This window comes from Mobula hypostoma, chromosome 11 (genome assembly GCF_963921235.1).
Source record: "Mobula hypostoma chromosome 11, sMobHyp1.1, whole genome shotgun sequence".
NCBI lineage: Eukaryota > Metazoa > Chordata > Chondrichthyes > Myliobatiformes > Myliobatidae > Mobula > Mobula hypostoma.
In genome coordinates, this window is record NC_086107.1 from 13500679 (window position 1) to 13521837 (window position 21159).

The following is a 21159-nucleotide window of genomic DNA, read 5'->3' on the forward strand; positions in this document are numbered from 1 at the left end:
GGCGATACAGTTCACGGTACTCTAAAACTCAGTAACTGAAACCTAGTAAGCCCAAATTCCACACCTATGCCAAAAACAGCACAACATATGTCAGTAGCTTCCCAAGTGCTGGCTCATGATTATGAGGGTGTGTCAGGAAAAAGGAGAATCCAATAACTTACATGCTGCAGTATAATTCACCTGATCAGGAAGAATATTAACTCTTAGGGCTTGATTACCAGGCAGTCAGATTTAATGGCTCTGAGTTCAGCACTTGCTCAGATCAGCAGACTCAGCATGAACCAGAAACAATACCTTACTGTTTTCTGATCTGAATAACAACACACTTAACCACTCAGTTGTGGTCATCAGATTCTCCCTCCTGGAGTGTTTGCTAATAACAAGAAAGGAATACTGAAAGCTCCACTGTTAAATTATTGACAATAATTTGATATAACAGGAAGCACTGCAGGACGCCATTTAGGAATCTGTAGTTCGAGTCTTAAAAAGTAACAACAGCACAATTCTATCAATAAAAATGTTTAAACTTGAAATTACTTTGTTTTGAGCTTTTCTTGCAACTTCAACATTCAAAGTCCAAATGTCAACACACTTTACACCACTTAATCTAAACTTCCAGATTAAACAGCATGTTTGATTGATGAAGAGTGGCAAAATAAAATTATGGCTAACCAACAAATTGACATTCAGCATTCAGTAATCCTCCTGAAAATCTGGCTCTGTTTCCCTCCACAGATGTTGTCCAATCTGCTGAGTACAGCATTTTGTAATTTTGCTTGTAACCCATGTTCACTACCTCACTACTTTTTCCCACTTTTTGCATACATTTGTACTTACTACAATTTATAATTTTTAAAAAATTGTTTATTGTACTGAAACAAATTTTATGACATATGCCAACAATATTAAACCTGATTCAATGAGATGTAGAAATCAGGAGCCCACCAAGTTATAAACACACGTTTCTTTGTTACTTTAAAAAGAGTTAACCAAGAATTTACTATATTTACAGGCTTCTAATTCACAGCTCCACTAGCAACTTCAAGTCTTGTTGTAAGTCAAGTCAAATTAAATGAAAAATTGTTCATTCTGAACTCTTACCCGGGTGTTATTTCGTTCTGCTTTCAGTTCTGAAATTTCTTCTTCCCTTTCCAGCAAATGCTCTCTGCATACATTTAATTCTTTTGTAAGTGCTGCAAACTCCTGTAAAAACAAACAGCAACTATTTTAAATTCTGGACATTTTACTTTTTAAATAGTACTTAAATCAAATATTTTAACCTCTTTCCAAACCCAGAAATTCACAGTACAATAGAAGCATTTTTACCTTCTACTTTAGTGCTCTAGTTGCAACCTATTCAGCTGTAATCAATAGACAAGTATTGAATGGTAAAGAACTGATGTCTCCATACATGAAGGGAGCTTCACAAATCTGAAAGGATTTATTTAAATACTTTCATTCTGTTCTCACGCCAAAATTTCCTACATTACTAAAGTGAAGATGCTGGGTGTCAGTCATCCCTCAATGAAGGGTCTAAATTTTGGACTACATTATGACAGACAATCCAAACCTCAAATGTTCACTGATATAGACAAGATACAACTTATAAATGCAGCATCACGAACGAATCAAGTATCCTTTAGCACAGCTACACTGGAATAAATTAATCACACCCTCATATTATTTCAGCTTTAATTATAGTGAGAAAGGTAGTGAGACCAAAAAGCAAAGGTCTCCAAGTCTACATAATGAATATTACTGAGAATTGCTTAAGACAGCAAGCAAAACTCACCTCTGCTATTCATCATTAAATTTAATTTTAGGGCCAATGCATTTTAAATATCCTGATGTGTCTATAATGGCAGCCAGGCTTGCAAGCTAAAAGTAGAATGCCTTAAGCATCAAGAAAACAAAACAAAAATACTTTAAGCAGGTAGTCAGAGTAATAGCATTATACAGCACAGATCCATGCCAACCCAGCTATTCCCAATTTCCTGTTCCTTGGTCATATCCCTCTAAGCCCTGCTCTTCCATTTACCTATCCAGATATTTTGTAAATGATAGCATGATAGGAAATGCATGTTTTGGAAGCACACAGGTTCCCTCGGTTCAGTACTGCCAAATATGTGAATTGGGTTGGGTATGACCATCTACAAACTCTTGTCCCGAGACAGCCTTGTGCTGATGTACTGAAGGCAACAGTCAATTTCATCACCAACATTTGGCAAGCAGTTCACATTTTCAAAGTCTCCTCATGGTCCCTGGGGACCCACATTGGCAGAGGCTACTTGTTTCTGGATGTTTAGAGCATGGCCCATTCTATAACACCCTTCAGTAAATGAATCAATGACGTAGTTTGACCCCTAAATCTACATACACTGCAATTCAAAGAGATTAAAGTGACCTAGCTTCGGCAATGGGGATGTATACTGCAGAGTCCTGGTATAGTTACACTCCACACTTTGAGAAGCGTGATTGGGTGAACACAGGTGAGAAGTCAGTCACTGTACAAAAGGAATGAATGTTGAGGGTGTCAGACAATCTGGATATTGGTGACTAGGTTATTGGCAAGTTAAGTGCCACCTGATAGCACTGTTGACAACACCTTCATCAGTTTTCTAAAGATTGAGAGAAGACTGACTGGGCAATAACTAGAGAGATTGAAGTTGTTCTAGTTTCTGTCAAAATTATATATCAAGACTGCTTTTCCTATAATGTCAGGTGAATTCCACTGTGCTAGAGCAGCTTGCGAGAGAAATGACTTGGTCTACAATGTAGGCTTCAATATTACAGTAAAATTCCATCACCATTCCTGCATCCAGAACTCTCAGCTTTTTAATGATATCATGTACTTTCAGGAATCAAGAAAAAAAATTCTCAGTTAGCATTTTAGCCCTACAAATGACATTAACTTATTCATTTGTTTGTATTGTGTTGTGACATAGGACATACGCGATCATTGTCTGTCCATGAACATGATTGTTCTTGGCATATTTTTCTACAGAAGTGGCTTGTCATTGCCTTCTCTTTTACAGTGTCTTTACAAGAGTTTTCAGAGATTCTCAACTCCTCCCCTTTCTCCAAACCAGACACTTTTTATAAACCTACTGATTCCCATGGTCATCTCAACTATACCTCTTCCTACCCTATCTCCTCTAAAAATGCTATTTCATTTTCCTCAGTTTCTTGGCCTCTTCCACTTCTGCTCCCAGGATGCAGCTTTCCATTCCAGGATTCAAATATGTCCTCCTTCATTAAAGGACAGGAATTCTCTCCCTCTGCTATTAATGCTACCCTCACCTGCAACTCCACCATTTTCTGAACATCCACATTCACCCCATCTTCCGCTGCTGTCCTTGCCTACCACCCCATCAGCCTCCACATCCAACACATTATCCTCCGCCATCTCCAAAAGGATCCTACCATGAAATGTATCTTTACCTCCCCCCACTCTGCTTTCCGCAGGGATCCCTTCCTTCGCAATTCCTTGCCCATTCGTCTTTCCCAAATAATCTCCCTCCAGGCACTTATCCCTACAAGTGACCCAAGTCCAACACCTGCCCATACACCAACTCCACCTCCATTCAAGGCCCCAAACAGTCCTTCCAGGTGAGACAACTCTTCACTAGTGGATCCATTGGGGTAGTCTATTGTGCTCGGTGCTCCCGATGTGGCCTCCCCTACATTGGTGAGATCCGTCGTAAATTGGAGGATTTACCATACCATCTGACACAAGTGAGACTTCCCGGTGGCCAAACATTGTAATTCTGATACCTTTCCGACACGTCAATCCTCCGCCTCCTCTTGCGCCAAGATGAGGCCACAGTCAGGATAGAAGAGCAATACTGATGCATGCACACTGACTTCTCCTTTCAGTGAACAAATTCTGCACCCCCCCACCATTCTCCAATCTGACCTTTCACTTCTCACCTTCCTACAACTTCACTCTGGGTCCCCTCTTCATCCCCTTTCTCCAATTGTCCATTATCCTTCATCAAATTCTTTCTTCTCCACCCCTTGACCTTTCCCAGCCACCTGGCTTCACCTTTCACCTTCCAGCTAGCCTCTTTCCCCTCCCCCACCTTTTTATTTAGGGATCTTCCCCTTCCTTCCCAGTTCTGAAGAAGGGTCGCCACACAAACATCAACTGTTTATTCTTTCATAGATGCTGCCTGACTTGCTGTTTCTCCAGCAATTTGTGTCTTGCTTTAGATTTCCAGCATCTGCAGACCTTCTCATGTCAGAGACCGACTGCCTAGTGTCAAAGGTCATATAACCAGGACTTGTGCACCCGCTGCTCATATCACCATCCAATCCCAAGGCTTCACATGATCTTCATCTGGGGGTGGGGGGGGGAAGAGAGGGGGTTAAAGGTTAAATAGGTGCTACACCTTGCCCAAGGAGGATTCACAGGCTTGCAGAGGTAAGTGCCTAACACCTCCTTTGGTAGGGATGTATCCCCATCTTGCCAACCAATCGTTCTATTATTGATTGGTTAGCTGGGGGACACGTTAGACAGTAGGAATGAGCTATTCTACTGGAGACACTCAGTCTCACAAACTAAGCAGGTCAAAATGTACAAAAGCCAGAGTTTCAGTGCCTCCAGTAAAGAAATGGAATTCACGATTCTAAATGATACAGTAGACCTGTGTAGATCATTGGGTTCCAGCTTAATGCCATACATCTGGATAATTCAGCATCATGTGGAAAGGGCTGAAGATATGCAAGAACTATGTGGAGATACTTTCATGCCAGAAAATAAACTTGAATATTACTTCAGCATTCAGAATTACAGACAGCTCAAGCATTTTTCATTTTCAGCATCTGTAATAAACTGCTTCTGTACTACCTTAAAGCAAAATCCACATTAACAAGAAATTTACAGCGTTATCTACAATGTTCTAAAGAAAAAAGCCACTGTACATAATATTGCATATCCACTTACAGGCTGAATTAATATTTAATGGAATACCAATAAATTATTCACCTGGTAGAACACAGGTGTTTCACAAAATGTCCCCATAAGCAACATCCCACAACTTGCCTTCTATTCAACATATCTGTCACAGAGCAATACAAATTCACTGCAATGCAAAGTGATACTCTGGGTATACCCGTTTTTGGATCTGGGTAAAACCATCCATCTGTACAACAACTGCGCTACGAACAGACAAAAGGATTTAATCCTCAAACCAGTCAGAGGCATGTGCTAGTTCAGATTAAGCTTGTGCAGAAGAGCCTGGCATCCGGTCACCCAGGACTTCCCTATCATTGGGTCCAGAACGAACTCTCAACACTGTGCTGTGTTAAAAGCATTCACGCAGAAGTATCTACTACTCCTCAATACTTAATCTTGTGGGACTGTGTGGATGATTGTATGGGTGTGGGGGAGGAACTTTTATATCTGAATCTATTTCATATACTCAATGCCTTAAAATATCTGCACTATATTCCAGGTATTTCATATGTTCTACGTCCTTTTGCCATTCTACCTAGGGATGGTAACAATTTATTCTTGTTTTTCCACATTTTCCAATTCTGACAAAAGATTGAACAGAAATATTGGCTCTGTTTCTCCATACACAGACACTGAATAATCTGATTATTTCTAGCATTCATTGTTATCGGTTTTTAAATTGGCTTTTCAGTTTTTGATCCAGTTATTGGTACATTTGAGGTACTGTTTAAGGTTTAGAAAGAAAGGTTTACAGGTTTTAGGGTTTGGAAAATGTGGGCATACAATTCATGATCAATAAGCTGGCAGATGACACAGAAACTGGTGAAGTTGTTAACAATGTGAAGAAGAGTCTTAGGCTATGAGGTGAGATTCTCTCAACTATGGGGGCAAATCAAATTGCTTATTTTAACAATGTGTAATAAGTGTTAAGTTTGAAGGAGGACACAGTCTTTGAGTCATTAGGTGCACTATGGCTAGAGATGTATATACACGCAATTATTGATCATTTCCTCTTCAGTATATAGTATATCGGACTTACCTGTATACATCAAGCAACAATTTACTTAGATGTAAAAGATGTCCACTACAGGGGAAGTTACTATCAAACCTTTGCATATCAATAATAACCACTTTTGAACTGTTAACATTTTTGTCTTGATGACAACAAAAATGCTACAGTACACTAAGAGTCAGATATTAACCACATTACAATTTTAATGTGATTTAAAAGTATTTGTCTTAGTTCTTCATAAACAGCATTTACAAATGTGCCCATGTCGCCATTCACAGATTTATGCAACATCTCAATACCAAGGAGAAAAATCCCACTGTAAAGAAAAGACTTTATTCCATGAAAAATATACCCCTGAAGCATAAAATCTGAAGCTAAATCAGGTAAAATACATTGTACTCCTGCTTCTACTCAGGTAGTGTTGGTAGCCTTAGATTTGTGGGAAAAATATTTTTCTTAAATATTACTGATGTGGTACTTCAACCGTAAATCATAGGTGAGAAATGTTAAACAAAAGATGTTCAACTTTTAAATCTCCAGTGAATTGGTGCATTTCATTTTATTTGCATCAGACAGATTAGTCAAAATAAGAGCTCATCATCCACACATTTTTCCAGTTTACAATTCTCTAAGAACACTCAGAAAGGTTCAATGGCTGGAACTTCAAACCAATGAATCTTGTTTACAGAAAGCAAGTCACATCACAATTTTTAAATTACTTTGAGTTTCCCCATCAGGAATTAAAAATAAATGTATCCTTGGTGATAAGAGGCACAGGAAAGTTGTAGAAGGCTATTTTTCTGACTGGAAGTCTGTAACCAGGGGTGTACTGCAGGGCTCTGTGTTGGGCTCCTTGTTGTTTATATGTAAGTGATAATTGATGAGAAATCCTGTGGTCTGATAAGGAAGTTGGTCGATTGCTGGAACTGCAGATAGCAAGAATAGTTGCCCAAGGATACAGAAGGACTTTGATCAGCTGGAAAGTGGGGCGATGAAGTGGCAAAATGTTATTAAATTCATACAAGTGTGAGGTAATGCATTTTGAGTCAGATAGTACTGGTCAGACATACAGGAAACAGCTGGAAACTTTGGAAGCATTAATATACAGAGGGACATTAGTTCTCTAACAACCCTAGAGGGAGAGGTTCTGCAAAACTGGCAACACAGGTGGACGAAGGCTTACTTGCCTTCATAGGCAGAAGCATTGCGTGCAAGGGGCGACATGTCGCAGCAATGCAGGACAATGGAATAGTGTGTGCAGTTGCAGACACACACTCTCATGCTGATGGGTATATGGAACAAGCTACCAGAGGAGGTGGTAGAGGCAGGTATAACCATAGCATTTAAGTATTAAGGCAGGTACATGGATAGGAAAGGAATAGAGGGAGATGAGCCAAAATGAGTAAAATAGAAACAGCTATCTTTGTTGGCGAAGTGTTGGATGACCATAATCCTCTAGGAACCAGTAATTTTTTTTAAATGAAGTACCGCAAGCAAAGCTCATTAAAGACAAAAAAACCTGCATGTGAAGGTTTGTGCCACCACTCAGTCCTACTCAGGATTCATGGTAAATGTAAAATGTCAGCAGTGATGCCTTTGAAAGTTAACATTATCTTACTATAACACTTTACTTCATACAATATGAAAATAAACACTAAGGGACAATAGATGCAGTAATACAACACTCAAAGTTGCTGGTGAACGCAGCAGGCCAGGCAGCATCTCTAGGGAGAAGCACAGTCGACGTTTCGGGCCGAGACCCTTCGTCAGGACTAACTGAAAGAAGAGCTAGTAAGAGATTTGAAAGTGCGAGGTGGAGGGGGAGATCCAAAATGATAGTAGAAGACAGGAGGGGGAGGGATGGAGCCAAGAGCTGGACAGGTGATTGGCAAAAGGGAGATGAGAGGATCATGGGACAGGAGGCAGTAGCTTACAGTCAAGAAAAAGAATTTGAACTAAATTTTAAAGAGGAAAGTATTTTAAAAACTATGCAAAGATCACTTGGCTTAAAGAACAATATATACTGCAAAGATTTCTAACTTCAACAAAAAAAAGAAACAATGCAAAAAGTAAAGCAAACCCAAAAAGTTCCAAGAGGCGTATTCAAAAGCCTCCAGTCACACGCTACTTTCACCTGAATTGGTGTAAACATCTTTGAAAGTCGTTTCCTGACCTTTCTGCTCAGGACAGAAATAATCCAATTATTTTTGAATATTCATACTTGACAATGACAATCAAATAGGAAAGCTTAGTGTCAACTTACTCTTTTTAGTTTTATAATAACCTGTGAACAATGAACTGTCCTCACCTTCACTTTTTTTAAAAAAAAGCAAATCTTACTTAATGGGTACATTTAAAAGTTAATTTAAATACATATTGGGTAAAACAAGTTTCTAGCTGTATCCACCATCTTAATATTCCATTGTGTAGTAAACAATTGATTTTTGTTATCTTACAACGGAAGAAATACAGCATTTATTAAACGCAAATTAGTTTTCTCCTCACTGAACATGCAGATAGGCAAACAAGATACAAATTATTTCCTGTTCCAAACCCTAAATAACTTTGGGAAGCTACTTTCCCCACACATCTCCTCCCAGGAATCAAATTTTATTGTTGTACTGTCAAATATCCATAATTTCCTGGGTGCAGAGGAAATTCCACAGGATGTTGCCTGTGATAAAGAGCTTTAGTTATCTGAAAATTCTGTGTAGATGGGGCTTATTTTCATTGGAGCAAAGACAGCTACAGAAAAGACCCCCTCCCACAATGGAACTCAATTATGAGCAGGCATATATGGCAGTTAGTGGGAACTTTTACCCCTTAATAGATATGTCTAAAATTGGAGGCCATAAGTTTAGGATAAGTAATACAAGATTTACTGGTGATCTGAGGAAGAACTATTTCAGTCAGAGACTAGCTGAAATCTGGAACACAATTCTGGTACATTATGAGGGCCAGGTATCCTCAACATTTAAGTAACCGCTAGACAAGCACTTCAATCACCAAGACACAGAAGGCTACGGATCAAATATTAGCAAACAGGATTAGGACAAATGAATACTGGTGGTTGGTATGGCTACACTCTGCTGTGCAGCTAGCTCTATGAGCTCTATGACCTCTATGACTCAGTATAGATGGATTTCACAGGTTTTTGGAATTTCAGCAAGGGGTGCTCAACTTGTATAACTATAAATAGACCCGTTTGAGGGGGATAAATATTCAATTGTTCATAGTGTCAACCTTGTCTTAAGCAAGTCCACCACCTTTAATTAACAGACTTGAAATAATAATTAACCGGCTTCTCACATGGTAATTTGAATAAGCATACACTTGAACAGCAGGGGCTTAATGCAGACAACAACTTTATAATTCAGGTAATATTTCGTGCTGATAGTAATACACATTTCAAAGATGCAAAGCAAAAACATCCAATAGCATCGGGAAGATGCCTTTGGAAAAAAAAAGTCGGAAAAGGGTAAAGGGACAAAAGGAAAAAAATTGCAGAGATTAGTCTTTTTTCCAGAAAGATAGGTGGATGCCAAGGGCAGGGCAGCAATAATTAAGTGGTCTGTAACATTAAAAACTTTTGCTTCATTATTACAAGCACAATTTTTTAGATGACAAAAGGCCATTTGCTACAAAATTCTACCCGTTTGAATCAACAGATGGGAGGTTGGCAGCTGGCCTTCCTACCAATTGTTTGAACCCGTTTCCTTAACAATGCACTGGAGGGAGTCAAGACATAGAAGAACAAGGATCAACTACTCATCAGCGGCTATTTGACTTTACACCAAATACTTATAATGCATCTTCAGCAAATGATCACAGCATTTCACAGGAGCATTAGTAAACAAAATCTGACAGACACACAAAGACATGTGATCAAAGCCACCCAAGCAACATCTTGAAGGGAAGTGGCAAATGTGAAAACATAATGGGGAATGTTTTGATTTGGGCATCTAAGCGATCAGCAGGAATTTAATATCAGAGGAGCCGAGAGTTGTTAAGACGGGGAAAGTTGAGAAAACAGGTAGGCTGACTTAATTAGGATAATGGGCAAGAAAGTGGCAAATGAAATACAATGTTGGAAAATGCATTGTTATGCACTTTGGTAGAAGAAATAAATGTGCAGACTATTTTCTAAACAGGGATAAAATCCAAAAATATGAGATGCAAAGGGACTTGGGAGTCCTTGTGCAGAGCACCCTAAAAATTAACAGAGGTTGAGTTAGTGGTCAGGAAGGCAAATGCAACGTTAGCATTTATTTCAAGAGGTCTTGAATACAAGTGCAGGGATATGATGCTGAGGCTTTATAAGGCACTGGTGAGGCCTCACCTCGAGTATTGTGAGCAGTTCTAGGCTCCTCATCCAAGAAAAGATGTGCTGACATTGGAGAGTGCCCAGAGGCAGTTCACAAGGATGATTTTGGGAATGAAAGGGTTATCATACGAGGAACATTTGATGGCTCTGGGTCTGTACTGTACTTGCTGGAATTTAGAATGACGAGGGAGAAGGGCAGGGAAGGGGGTTGGGGGGGGAGGATCAGTGGTGATTGATATGCCGAGTAGCCTAATTCTGCTCCTATGTCTATGTAAAAAGTTAGAGATAGCATGAAAGATGTTCATGGAGTGATTTAAAGTAGTTAAACTTGAGTCATAGCAAAACTGAGAGTCAATGGAATTCAGCAAGCAACAAAGCCTTTCTGCAAGTTATGATATGAGAAGCAGATTGTTGGGCGAATTCAACCTTCACAGATCTACCTTTCAGTAGATTGAAAGGTGTAATCACTTTAAAAATGATTACACTTTTTAATCAATGACTTGAATGAACTTAACATGGTTATGAGGAAAATTAAGATGAGAAAGATGTGGAGTTTCTGAACACAGTCAAATTGAAAGATAAACTAGAAAAATACCTGGTGGATTTAACGCAGAGAAGTAAGAGTGGGGAGAAATACACAGGATAGTGACGTAAAGCAACACTAATAAATGACAAACTTTATAATAATTGTAATATGGAAGCTACAAAGTAACTAAAAATATCTGTGTTTAGTCTATTTTGGGCTATCAAAGTTATAGAAGAGATGAATTTATTTGAATGAGAACAGATTAGAGCTCTGGACTTTTTATTTAGATTAAAAGAGTTTATAGTAAGCCTAATTGAAGAGTTGAAAATTACAATATGCAAAATAACATGGGGAGTCATAAAAAGGGTTTTAAACATTGTTGTTAGGGCATAATCTCCTAGAAGAAATAGGATGAAACCTGTATACAATATTTAGTTGAGAAAAAAATGGATTTAAAAAAATTAGTAAACTAATATGAATGGAAACAGTAACAGAATTTCCAGGTATTTAACCCTTTCATAACATAGGCATGCTGGATGGTCACTTTATGCTCTACAGTGCTATGAATAACTGGTTATATGACATTCAGGAAAATTTTTCAGATTAATTGGATAAATTGAAGGGCACTTCTTTCATCTTTAACTAGTATTTCTCAAAATCCCCAAACCTCAGTGGGTTAAGTTACATTAATTAATCAGGCTGGTCTATAACTTTGCACAATTATAAATCAACTGTAAAAAAGAAATATTTTGGTTATCAATGGATGCAATGCTGCCATTCAGCTGTGGACAGATGAACCTTTAACACTGGCAAATGATACCATGGGTTTTAATGAAACAAAGAACTGGAGGAAATGACACACAATTCAAATCAAATTCAAACAAATGGCTGAATAAGCCATTTTTAAAATGTTATTTTATGATATTCCTCATGTTCTTTTCATTTTAACTATGCAATTTTTAATTATCAGCATTAAACTTATCACTGCTGGGTATCCACATTAATTATTCACTGACAGGCAAAGCTTTGCAGTGCAGAGAAAGGAACAGGCGTTTCATAAAATCTACATACACAATCATTTAACACATGATTAACATGACATTGCAATAAAAAAAGTGAAAGCTGTAAATGCTTCTCAAAACTGCGAAACATTGGCTGAGATAAATCCAACTAAAATAAAACGTAACTTCCTTAGATAGGCACACTTTCAAATTTATTCCACAGCTAGGTCAATATTTCTGCAAATGCTTCTTGCAATAACAACTGATTTTATTGAACTACAATGGAAGTAAAAACATACAACTTTTTAAAAATCAAGAATTCTTAAGAGATGAAATTGAGGTTTATGAGGATCCCATGTGCCCCACACTCCACCCCACTCCAATTACAACCAATTACATAAGTCAGAAGCACAATGTTTATTTTATACATTTAAACATTTTTGCCTAGATGCATTTACTTTCAAAATTTGGCACTGAAAACACACATTTATGATTGAGGGAGTGCGACAAGGATTTATTAAAGCAAACATGTCTAAATTTATTAAACTGTGCACCCAACAAATTTCTTCTTTTAGATGCTTTAGACCGCTCTCCCCAATTCTGTCATCTTTCTCAGGCAGCAGTCATCAATCATACTTCAGTTAACATAACTCATATGCTTTGTGGTATAAATGCTCTTTAGCAGTTTAAATAACAATGGCAGCATTGGGACAAGTCTTCCTTGATAATTAGGAAAACGGTTCTTAAATTCTGAGAGAATCTCAGTTTGCTGATTTCAAATCTTTCTCAGTAACATTTGAAGTTCACAAGAACCACGTCACCACAACAGTACATTTCTCTCCACACAAAAAAGTTCATTGCGTCCACATGCAAACAAATAAAAATGATGTGTGTTAAACTCTTAAGCTTTGGAAAACATGTTCTAAAAGCATAGCTTTATTTATATCACAGCCATTTTAATTGCTATAACTGTGGCCAAATTCACATGGATAAACCAACACCTTATTTTTGTTTTTAAATGACAGAGCCCATCATCTATGCCAGCTCAGAGGAATCTCATCCCAGTTTGTTGATATGATAATCTGGCTAATTTGAGTACTTTACACTAATGGCAACAGTTCTAAAACACTGGACCATGAGATTTAAATCGGCACTTCACTGGATGCTCAGTAGTGCCAACAAAAGGAAGCGTTAAAAAAATGGAGGGTTAATTAAGCAAATTAAAGAGTAGTTATTGAATTAACTAATTCAATAGCCTAGCTCCTAAACTTATTTGGAGAATCACAATGGAAATAACAAATGACAATTTCCTTTTGTAAAATAGCTTTTCTCAAAGTATGGATCAATTAATTTATTTAATGACCAATATTTAATTCGGTGTCACTTTTCAAATGGGAACCAAATTGAGTTCAGTGGTTGTGCACTAGGGAGAAGTGGTAGGCATAGTTTCTACCTTAGATGGCTATCCAGTGGCTCTGCCAGTGCCAAAACATTGATATGTGCATGCCATATTCTGCATACGAGGGGTGATTGATATGTTCGTGGCCTAAGGTAGAAGGAGTCAATTTTAGAAAACCTAGCACATTTATTTTTCAACATAGTCCCCTCTTACATTTACACACTTCGTCCAGCGGTCGTGAAGCATATGGATCTTGGACCTCCAGAAAATGTCCACAGCAGGGGTAATTGATAAGTTCATGGTCTAAGGTAGAAGGAGATGAGTTATACAGCTCTCGTTACATGCACATGTAGGTCAACTCTGAGTGACTATGCAGAAAGTTTGAAGTTAATAACTCATCTCCTTCTACCTTAGGCTACGAACTTATCAATCACCCCGATGTGTTATCAACTTCAAACTTTCGGCATGATCACTCAAAGAGTTAAACTGCATGTGCATGTAAAGAGAGTTGTATAACTCATGTCCTTCTACTGTAGGCCACGAACTTATCAATCACCCCTGCTGTGGACACTTTCTGAAGGTCCAAGATCCGTATGCTCCATGATCGCTGGACCAAGCATGTGAATGTAGGAGGGAACTATATTGAAAAATAAATGTGCTAGGTTTTCTAAAATTGATGCTTACCTTAGGCTACGAACTTATTAATCACCCCTCGTAAAACAAATCTCAGAATACAGCAACGCAGTTAAGGACATCAAATAATGGTAGGTAAAGAGTTAATATATAAATTCACATGCAGCACGAGATGAAATATTCTCATCAATATATAGACACACATTTTAAAAAAGAGAACGGAAGGTGAAAGGCTATTCGCAAGACTACTCTATCAATTCATCAAAATATCCCAAAGCACTACCAGTGAGTTGGAGCTAGTATTGTGCGAGCAAACATGGTAATCTCTACAAATGAACAACTGAAAAGACAGTCAATCCTACAGATGGCACCTCAGACAGCTCAACACTCCCCTGATACTCAATTAGCTAGAGTGCAGTTTAGGACTTGAAACCATGACGACTTGACTATAAGGCAAGAATGCAAAGCTGATATTGTGCAAATTATGCTCAATCTATGGAACAAATTGGATAATACCCTCCTAGGGTTAACAACATCCACTGTTAAGCAGAAAAATGTGTTACAACTTCCAGAATCTGCGTTTGCATATTTAAAAGGAGAAATGAAAATTTTGTTGTCTGATGTGCCCTGCTTCTTCACTGCCTGTACTTAAACAAAAATTCATCATTAGACTCTGCAATGAAATCCACAGAAAGCATTATATTCATAACATCATATATGGTTTGGAGGGATTATTCTAAAATTAGTGCTGCAAATGCAAGGTGGAAACTAAGGAATACTGAGGGATCCAGTAGAAACATTTCTTTTATTCAAAGTAGTTTGATTTCTTCAAAAGTAAACACGTAACAGGAAGAATGGGACATGGAGAAGGTGGAAGTAGTAAGAGCACTGACACCTCAGGGATATAAACTCAGCCCACTGCTCTACTCTCTCTACACTCCCGACTTGGGGGGCTAGGCACAGCTCAAATGCAGTCTATAAATTGGCTGATGACACAACTATTGATGGTAGAATTTCAAATGTTGTACAGGAGTGAGAAATAACTAGCTAGTTGAGTGGTGTTGCAGCAATTAACCTTGCACTCAACGTTAATAAGACCGAAGAAGTGATTGTGGATTTCAGAAAGGGCAAGACGAGGGAACGCACACACCAGTCCTCATCGAGGGAGGAGAAGTGGAAATAGTGAGCAATTTCCAATTCTTTGATGCCAATATCTTTTGAGGATCTAACCCGGGCCCAACATATCGATGCAGCTACAAAGGTGGCACAACAGTGGCTATATTTCATTTGGAGTTTGAGGAGCATGTCACCAAAGACACTTACAAATATCATTCTAACCAGCTGGAATTGGGGGTGGGGAGGGTGACACACTCGAAATAAACTGCAGAGAATTGTAAACCTGGTCAGCTCCATCATGGGCACTAGCCCCCATAGTAACCAAGACATCAAGGAACAATGCCTCAAAAAGGCTGCATGCATCATCAAGGACCCCCATCACAGAACATACTCTGTTCTCATTGCTACCAACAGGAAGGAGGCAAAGGAGCCCAAAGCCATACACTCAATGATTCAAGAACAATTTCTTTCACTCTGCCATCCAATTTCTGAATGAACATTGAACCCATGAAACCTACCTCTTGCCACACACACCTTATTTATTTATTTATTGTAATTGTTTTCTTCTCTATTATTATATATTGCATTATACTGCTGCTGCAAAGACAACAAATTTCATGACATATGCCAGTGATATTAAACCTGATTCTGAAGCACAGACAGAAGAACAGACTAGCTGGGCTGTGTTGACTATTTGAACACAGCATTTATTTGCTGTGGGACTTCAAGTTTCCAGAAAGGCCACGTCTGTGCAAATTGTAAACTGGTTTTGGTGACAAACACAGATGTTTGTTATAAGGGTGCAAGAGCACAAATAGCTAAAAGCACAATGTCATCTTGCATATTTGACTTGTTAAAGAGCCAGCCACCCTGTTTTCTCATCATGAAGTCTCAAATAAGGAGTAATAGCAATTCAAGATCTGAACTGTGGCAATTCTTCCTTAGGCGAGTGGCACAGTAGTGGCTAGCAAAATGAAATTACAGCACCAGCGACCTGGGATCAATTCCCCAGCCGTCCATAAGGAGTTTGTACATGCTCCCCATGACCATATGGATTTCTTCTGGATGCTCTGGATTCCTCCCACATTCCAAAGATGTACGGGTTAGCCAGTAATTGGTCACAAGGGTGCAATTGGCTCCAGGGGTTCATTCAGCCAGAAGGGCCTGTTACTATGCCGCAAGTCAAAATTTTTTTAAAAAATTAAATTTGGGGTATTTTACCAAAGAATAGCATAGGAGTTTTCTATGCAATCTATTGTCATTGACAGGGTGGGGGTGGAGGTGGAGGTCAGTCAGACAGAAATTCCCCAAATTGGATTCCTCAAATAACCAGCAGTAAACCTGGTTAGGCTCATCCTTTAACTGAAACTATTGCAAACCTTAACGCTTCAAGACAGGCCTATTTTAGAGATATACTACAAAGTGTAGCAACACTACACAAACCTAATGGTCTCTGTGTGCTCATGTCACACATGGTAGAGATGACATTTCATTCTATATACTGCTACAAGACCATGAAAAAGGTCAGCATGACCACCATCATGGAGCTTCCGTATATGGATAACACAGCACACTCTGAAGCACACCTTCAATGTATCCTGAATGCCTTTGCCAAGACATAAAGGACCCAGGCCTTGTCCTGAATATATCAGCCATCACCCAGCCAGCTACTTATCCAGTCCTCCATAAAAGTTGATGATATCATCCCTGAAAACGTAGACCACTTTCCCTACTTTGGCAGCATTCTCTCCTCAAAAGCAGAAACTGACTCAGATCAAGTGCCACCTGAGTAGTGCTAGTGGAGCCAATGCTACATGAAGGAAAAGAGACTTTGAAGACCATGACCTAGGTCCAAACAAAACTCATGGTCATCTTTCTTACATTACTGTATGGAGCCAAATCATAGATCATCTACAGTAGGCACCCAAAAGCCCTGGAACAATACCAAAGATCCTTACAGAAGATTGAGGATCAGCTGGAAGGGCAGGCGCACAAACACCAGCATACTGGAGGCGGCCCACATACACAACATAAAGGCCAGCCCAGAGAGACTGAAAAAGGAAGGGTAAAGGAACCAGAGGCAAGGGTCGGGCCGATTCTGCTCACTGCTCCACGTCGTTTACTCCTCCCTCTGCGGCGCTGAAGCTATGAGACTGCTCTGCGCTTTGTGGCGATTTGCCCATTGTGTGATGAACTGAAACTGAGGCTCTGGGCCTACTCTGGCTGCTACAGGTCGATGGACTCAATTTGGTTCTAAATGCTGTTGCTTGTTTTCTAGTTTGCATGATTTGTTTTTTTCCTTAAAGTGTGCATTAGGTGTTGGTCTTTTTTTTAATTGGGTTCTTTCAGGTTTCTTGCTTTGTGGCTGCCTGCAAGATGAATTTCAAGGTTGTATAATTTATACATACTTTGATAATAAGTGTACTTTCAACTTTAAACTCCACCACAATAAAACAATACCAGCTGCAATGGATAAGCCATGTCATCTTAAATCGCGTTAGCCTAACTCACGTCACCCCAAACAGATCCTTTGCTCCCAGCTGAAGGAAGGTCAGTGAGTCCTGGTGGGCAAAGAAAATGTTTTGAAGATAAATAACATCACTATCAGCCTAATGAAATTGAACATTACATCTAAAAACTGGGAAGACATTACACGCAACAGATACACCTGGGGGAAATTTGTTCAAGAGGGAGCAGTGTTACATGAGAATGACATCTGCTGTGTCTCAGAGAGCAAGTGGCAGCTGCAAAGGAGAGACTGCTTAGTGGTTGGGTCTTTTGGTTGTTTAAAGTCACCAATTACTTTTGCCTATGCTGCACCAGAATATTTAGATCCCAGATTGGCCTCTGCAGCTCTCTGAGGACTCATCAACAGACAACCCGGTAAGAGATTATCATAGTTGACTTGAATGGTAACACTATCTAGTGACAGCAGGAATTCTGCCTAGATCCTATCCAGCGTACAGATTATCAACTATTAGTATGAGGTACATTTTACTTAACAAAACATCTCAAAGCACATCACAAGCATTAAGCCAAAAAGGAGGTTCAAGAAGAAAATTCAAAAGAGCCTCAATGGATGAAGTCATGGGTGTTAATTAAATTATTTTGATTTGGAGGGGATCATGACTGCAGAGGTAAAAACATGTTAAAGGGTTGCCGGAGAAAATGAACAGGAGGTTACTGAATGGATTTAAAAATGAGAGAATGTTAAAACAAAAAATGACATGATTGAGCCTTTCAGGAGAAGGACGAAGCAAAATTGGACAATGTCTTGAAAGTGAAAAATAGGGAGCCTTCATGTTGGGGTCTCTACAAAATGGGTTCACTGTCAGGCAGCTGGATGAAAACAGTTTGTGACAGGGACAGGATCGAATAGCTTGGAGATTAATAGTAACGTTTAGAAGAAAAGTCTGCTTAGAAATTTCTGAACTCAATATTGGTTAAGCAGTTTGACAATTTACAGGTAATAGTAGGGTTAAGACAGGTGACACTGCAGTTGAATTGGGCAGCATCAGCTACTGTGGAACTAAGAACGCAATCGTATTTAATTAGTCAAAATTTAAATGAACTCCCAGATTTTCCATCATTACAAATCATGAGCTTCATAATTATAGGCTACAAGTTACTAGCAAGATTTTGATAAGATTTTGTGAAAAGCATCCATCAAGAATTAATTACAAGCAGTTATCAACACTGTTGAAGCATCTTTCATTAGTTCTTAGATAAAGTTTAATACTGTGCTTACAATGAAAATTTGAAAGGGAAGGGCCTATCATTGCACATCTTCCAGTTTTTTGTTAGATGATCATAATGAATCATCAAGTTTGCTATCCAAGAATCTATCAGGCTCAAGGGAAACTCAGGGACATATGCTTAATTGTTGGAACATTTTCAGAATAGGCAACATTGTGATGGTGATTTTGTCCAATGACTATTACAATTTACATAGAAACATAATAAAATCACCTGGCTCTTTCAGCCAGCGGTACCATTCAACTCTGATAATTTAACTCAATATTCCTGCTCTCTCCACATTCCTCTGATACTGGTTGCCTCTACAAATTTATTTCCTTTTTCAAAATATTCAACACCATGGCTTCCACAGCACTCCATAGTGACAAATTCACAAGCACCACTGAGCAAGGTTCTCATCTCAGTCCTAACTCACTTGCCCTTCAATGTGAGACTGACTCTGTTCCAGGCATCCCAATCAAAAGGAACATACTCATTTAACCATGTCAGAATTTTATAAGTCTCAATTAGATCCTGCAATCTTTCTTTTAAGCTCCAATGAATATAAATTTCATTCACTTTTTCCTCAAATGACAGTCCTATCATTTCAATGCAAGTGTGTCCTTTCAAGAATATCTTTCCAAAACTGCACACAAAACAGGTGAGATCTTATCAAGGCCCTATACAACTGCTCCTACAAAGATGCAGGTGCAGCAGTCACTGTTGGCCAGGTTTCCTTTTATGCTTCTTAATTAAGAGGTGTGAATGAGATTTATTCAACTCTATGCAAACTATCACTATTTAAATAACAGGGCATCATTCTGCTTCCCATTCATCCACATTATTCTGCATCTGCAATAACTTTGCCCACTTGCTCTGTTAAATCACCTTCAAAACCCTTCCTCAATTTCTAAATCCAACTCAGTTCAGTGACATCAGCAGGCTTCAAATTACAGAGTTTGGTTCCGACATTCAAATTATTGACATACATTTTGAATAGTTGAGACCCAAACCAGATTTATTTATTTATTTATTGAGATACAGCGTGGAATAGGACCTACCGGCCCAAACTGTGCCAGTCAGTGACCTCAAATTTAACCCTGGCCTAATCGCAGGACAATTTATAATGACCAATTAACCTACCAACCAATAGGTCTTTGGACTGTGAGAGGAGACTGGAACACTCCGAGGAAACCCACACAGTCACAGGGAGAACATACAACGAGCAGGGACAGTACACAAGATACAGCCAGCCATGCTAAGTAAAATAACTTATTCCAACTCTTCCCACTTGCACATTTGATAGAGACTGAAGTGAAACTTTTAAGTCAAATTTAATATTGTTTTAGCACTTAGAAAACTTTATAACTGATATTTATGGGTTTGAATATCTGCTTCCCCTTTAAGATTGATTTACAATGTAATCTGAAACAGGTCAGATGACAATCGGCACACTCCTGCTTTTTTGCATCTTCCACTGTTCCACCAAGAATGCCTCCATACAAAACTCACACAGCAACTGGTAATCCTTAACTTGGGCAAACAATCTATGGGCAAAATAAATCTAGTCATTAATAACTATAGAAGTGCCAAACTGTTGCAAAATCTTAACAGCATCACTAATATTCTTACGAGCAGAAAATCTGAATTTCTTATCTGGTCTGGCACAAATTTTACACCACCATCACTTAAATCTTCTTTAAAATGGTCCTGTAAGGTACTCAACTAAAGAATTATGGGGGGGCCAATAATTCCCAGTGTCACCTACATGCTTAAAAACCCAAAATAAAACTCTGCCAAAAGCCTACATACATGTACAGTATAAATTTTGGACTACTGGAAAGAAAGTTTGGTTAAACAAAAAAACCCAAAAATTCCTACCCCTATTTCAAATGCAGCAGGATCACAACATAGTTAGTCCAACAGGAAGATACAAAATCTCAAAACTACCAAACCAAAGTCATACAATAACGTCTTCAAAGGCAGGCCATCACTGAAATTAGACTGGGTTTCAATCCTGCATTAAAACATTAAAGTTTAGGTTGATTCACAGGACACTAAAGTAGTATTCTTCCTAAATATTTCTGCATTTCTCTACTCCGTCCTTCAAAGTCATCCCTTAAAACCACGCTATTGAGCAAGCTTTGAGCCACATTTTATATTTTTTATGTGGCTCCTCATAAAACATCAGATTGCATTATGAAAGTTATTGCATTGCAAGTTTATTACATTGGAAGCCATAATAAATTTCTTGAATACCTGCCCACCTAGAAATGTGGCCCTTTGGATTCTTGCCAATCATTCAGCACTTCATTATTAAACACTATTTCTTCATGCAATGAATTTCAAATTATTTTCTCTTTAAACAAGAAACCTTACAAGCAAAGCATGAATAAATTCTCAACCTGTCCCCATTCATTCATTAATTCTTTTGAGTCAGTAGGGGTGGAAGTCAG

At 38.7% G+C, this 21159-nt stretch overlaps 1 protein-coding gene across 5 annotated transcripts in view; it reads right to left on the minus strand.

The window, feature by feature from the left end:
- LOC134353594 (liprin-alpha-1-like) overlaps positions 1 to 21159 on the minus strand; it is a 155849-nt gene that overhangs the window by 72339 nt on the left and 62351 nt on the right. For all 5 annotated transcript variants that reach the window (XM_063061692.1, XM_063061694.1, XM_063061693.1 and 2 more), the window contains exon 2: positions 1102 to 1203. In XM_063061692.1, the coding sequence (XP_062917762.1) occupies positions 1102 to 1203 (102 nt within the window). The remainder of the gene's footprint in view (positions 1 to 1101; positions 1204 to 21159) is intronic.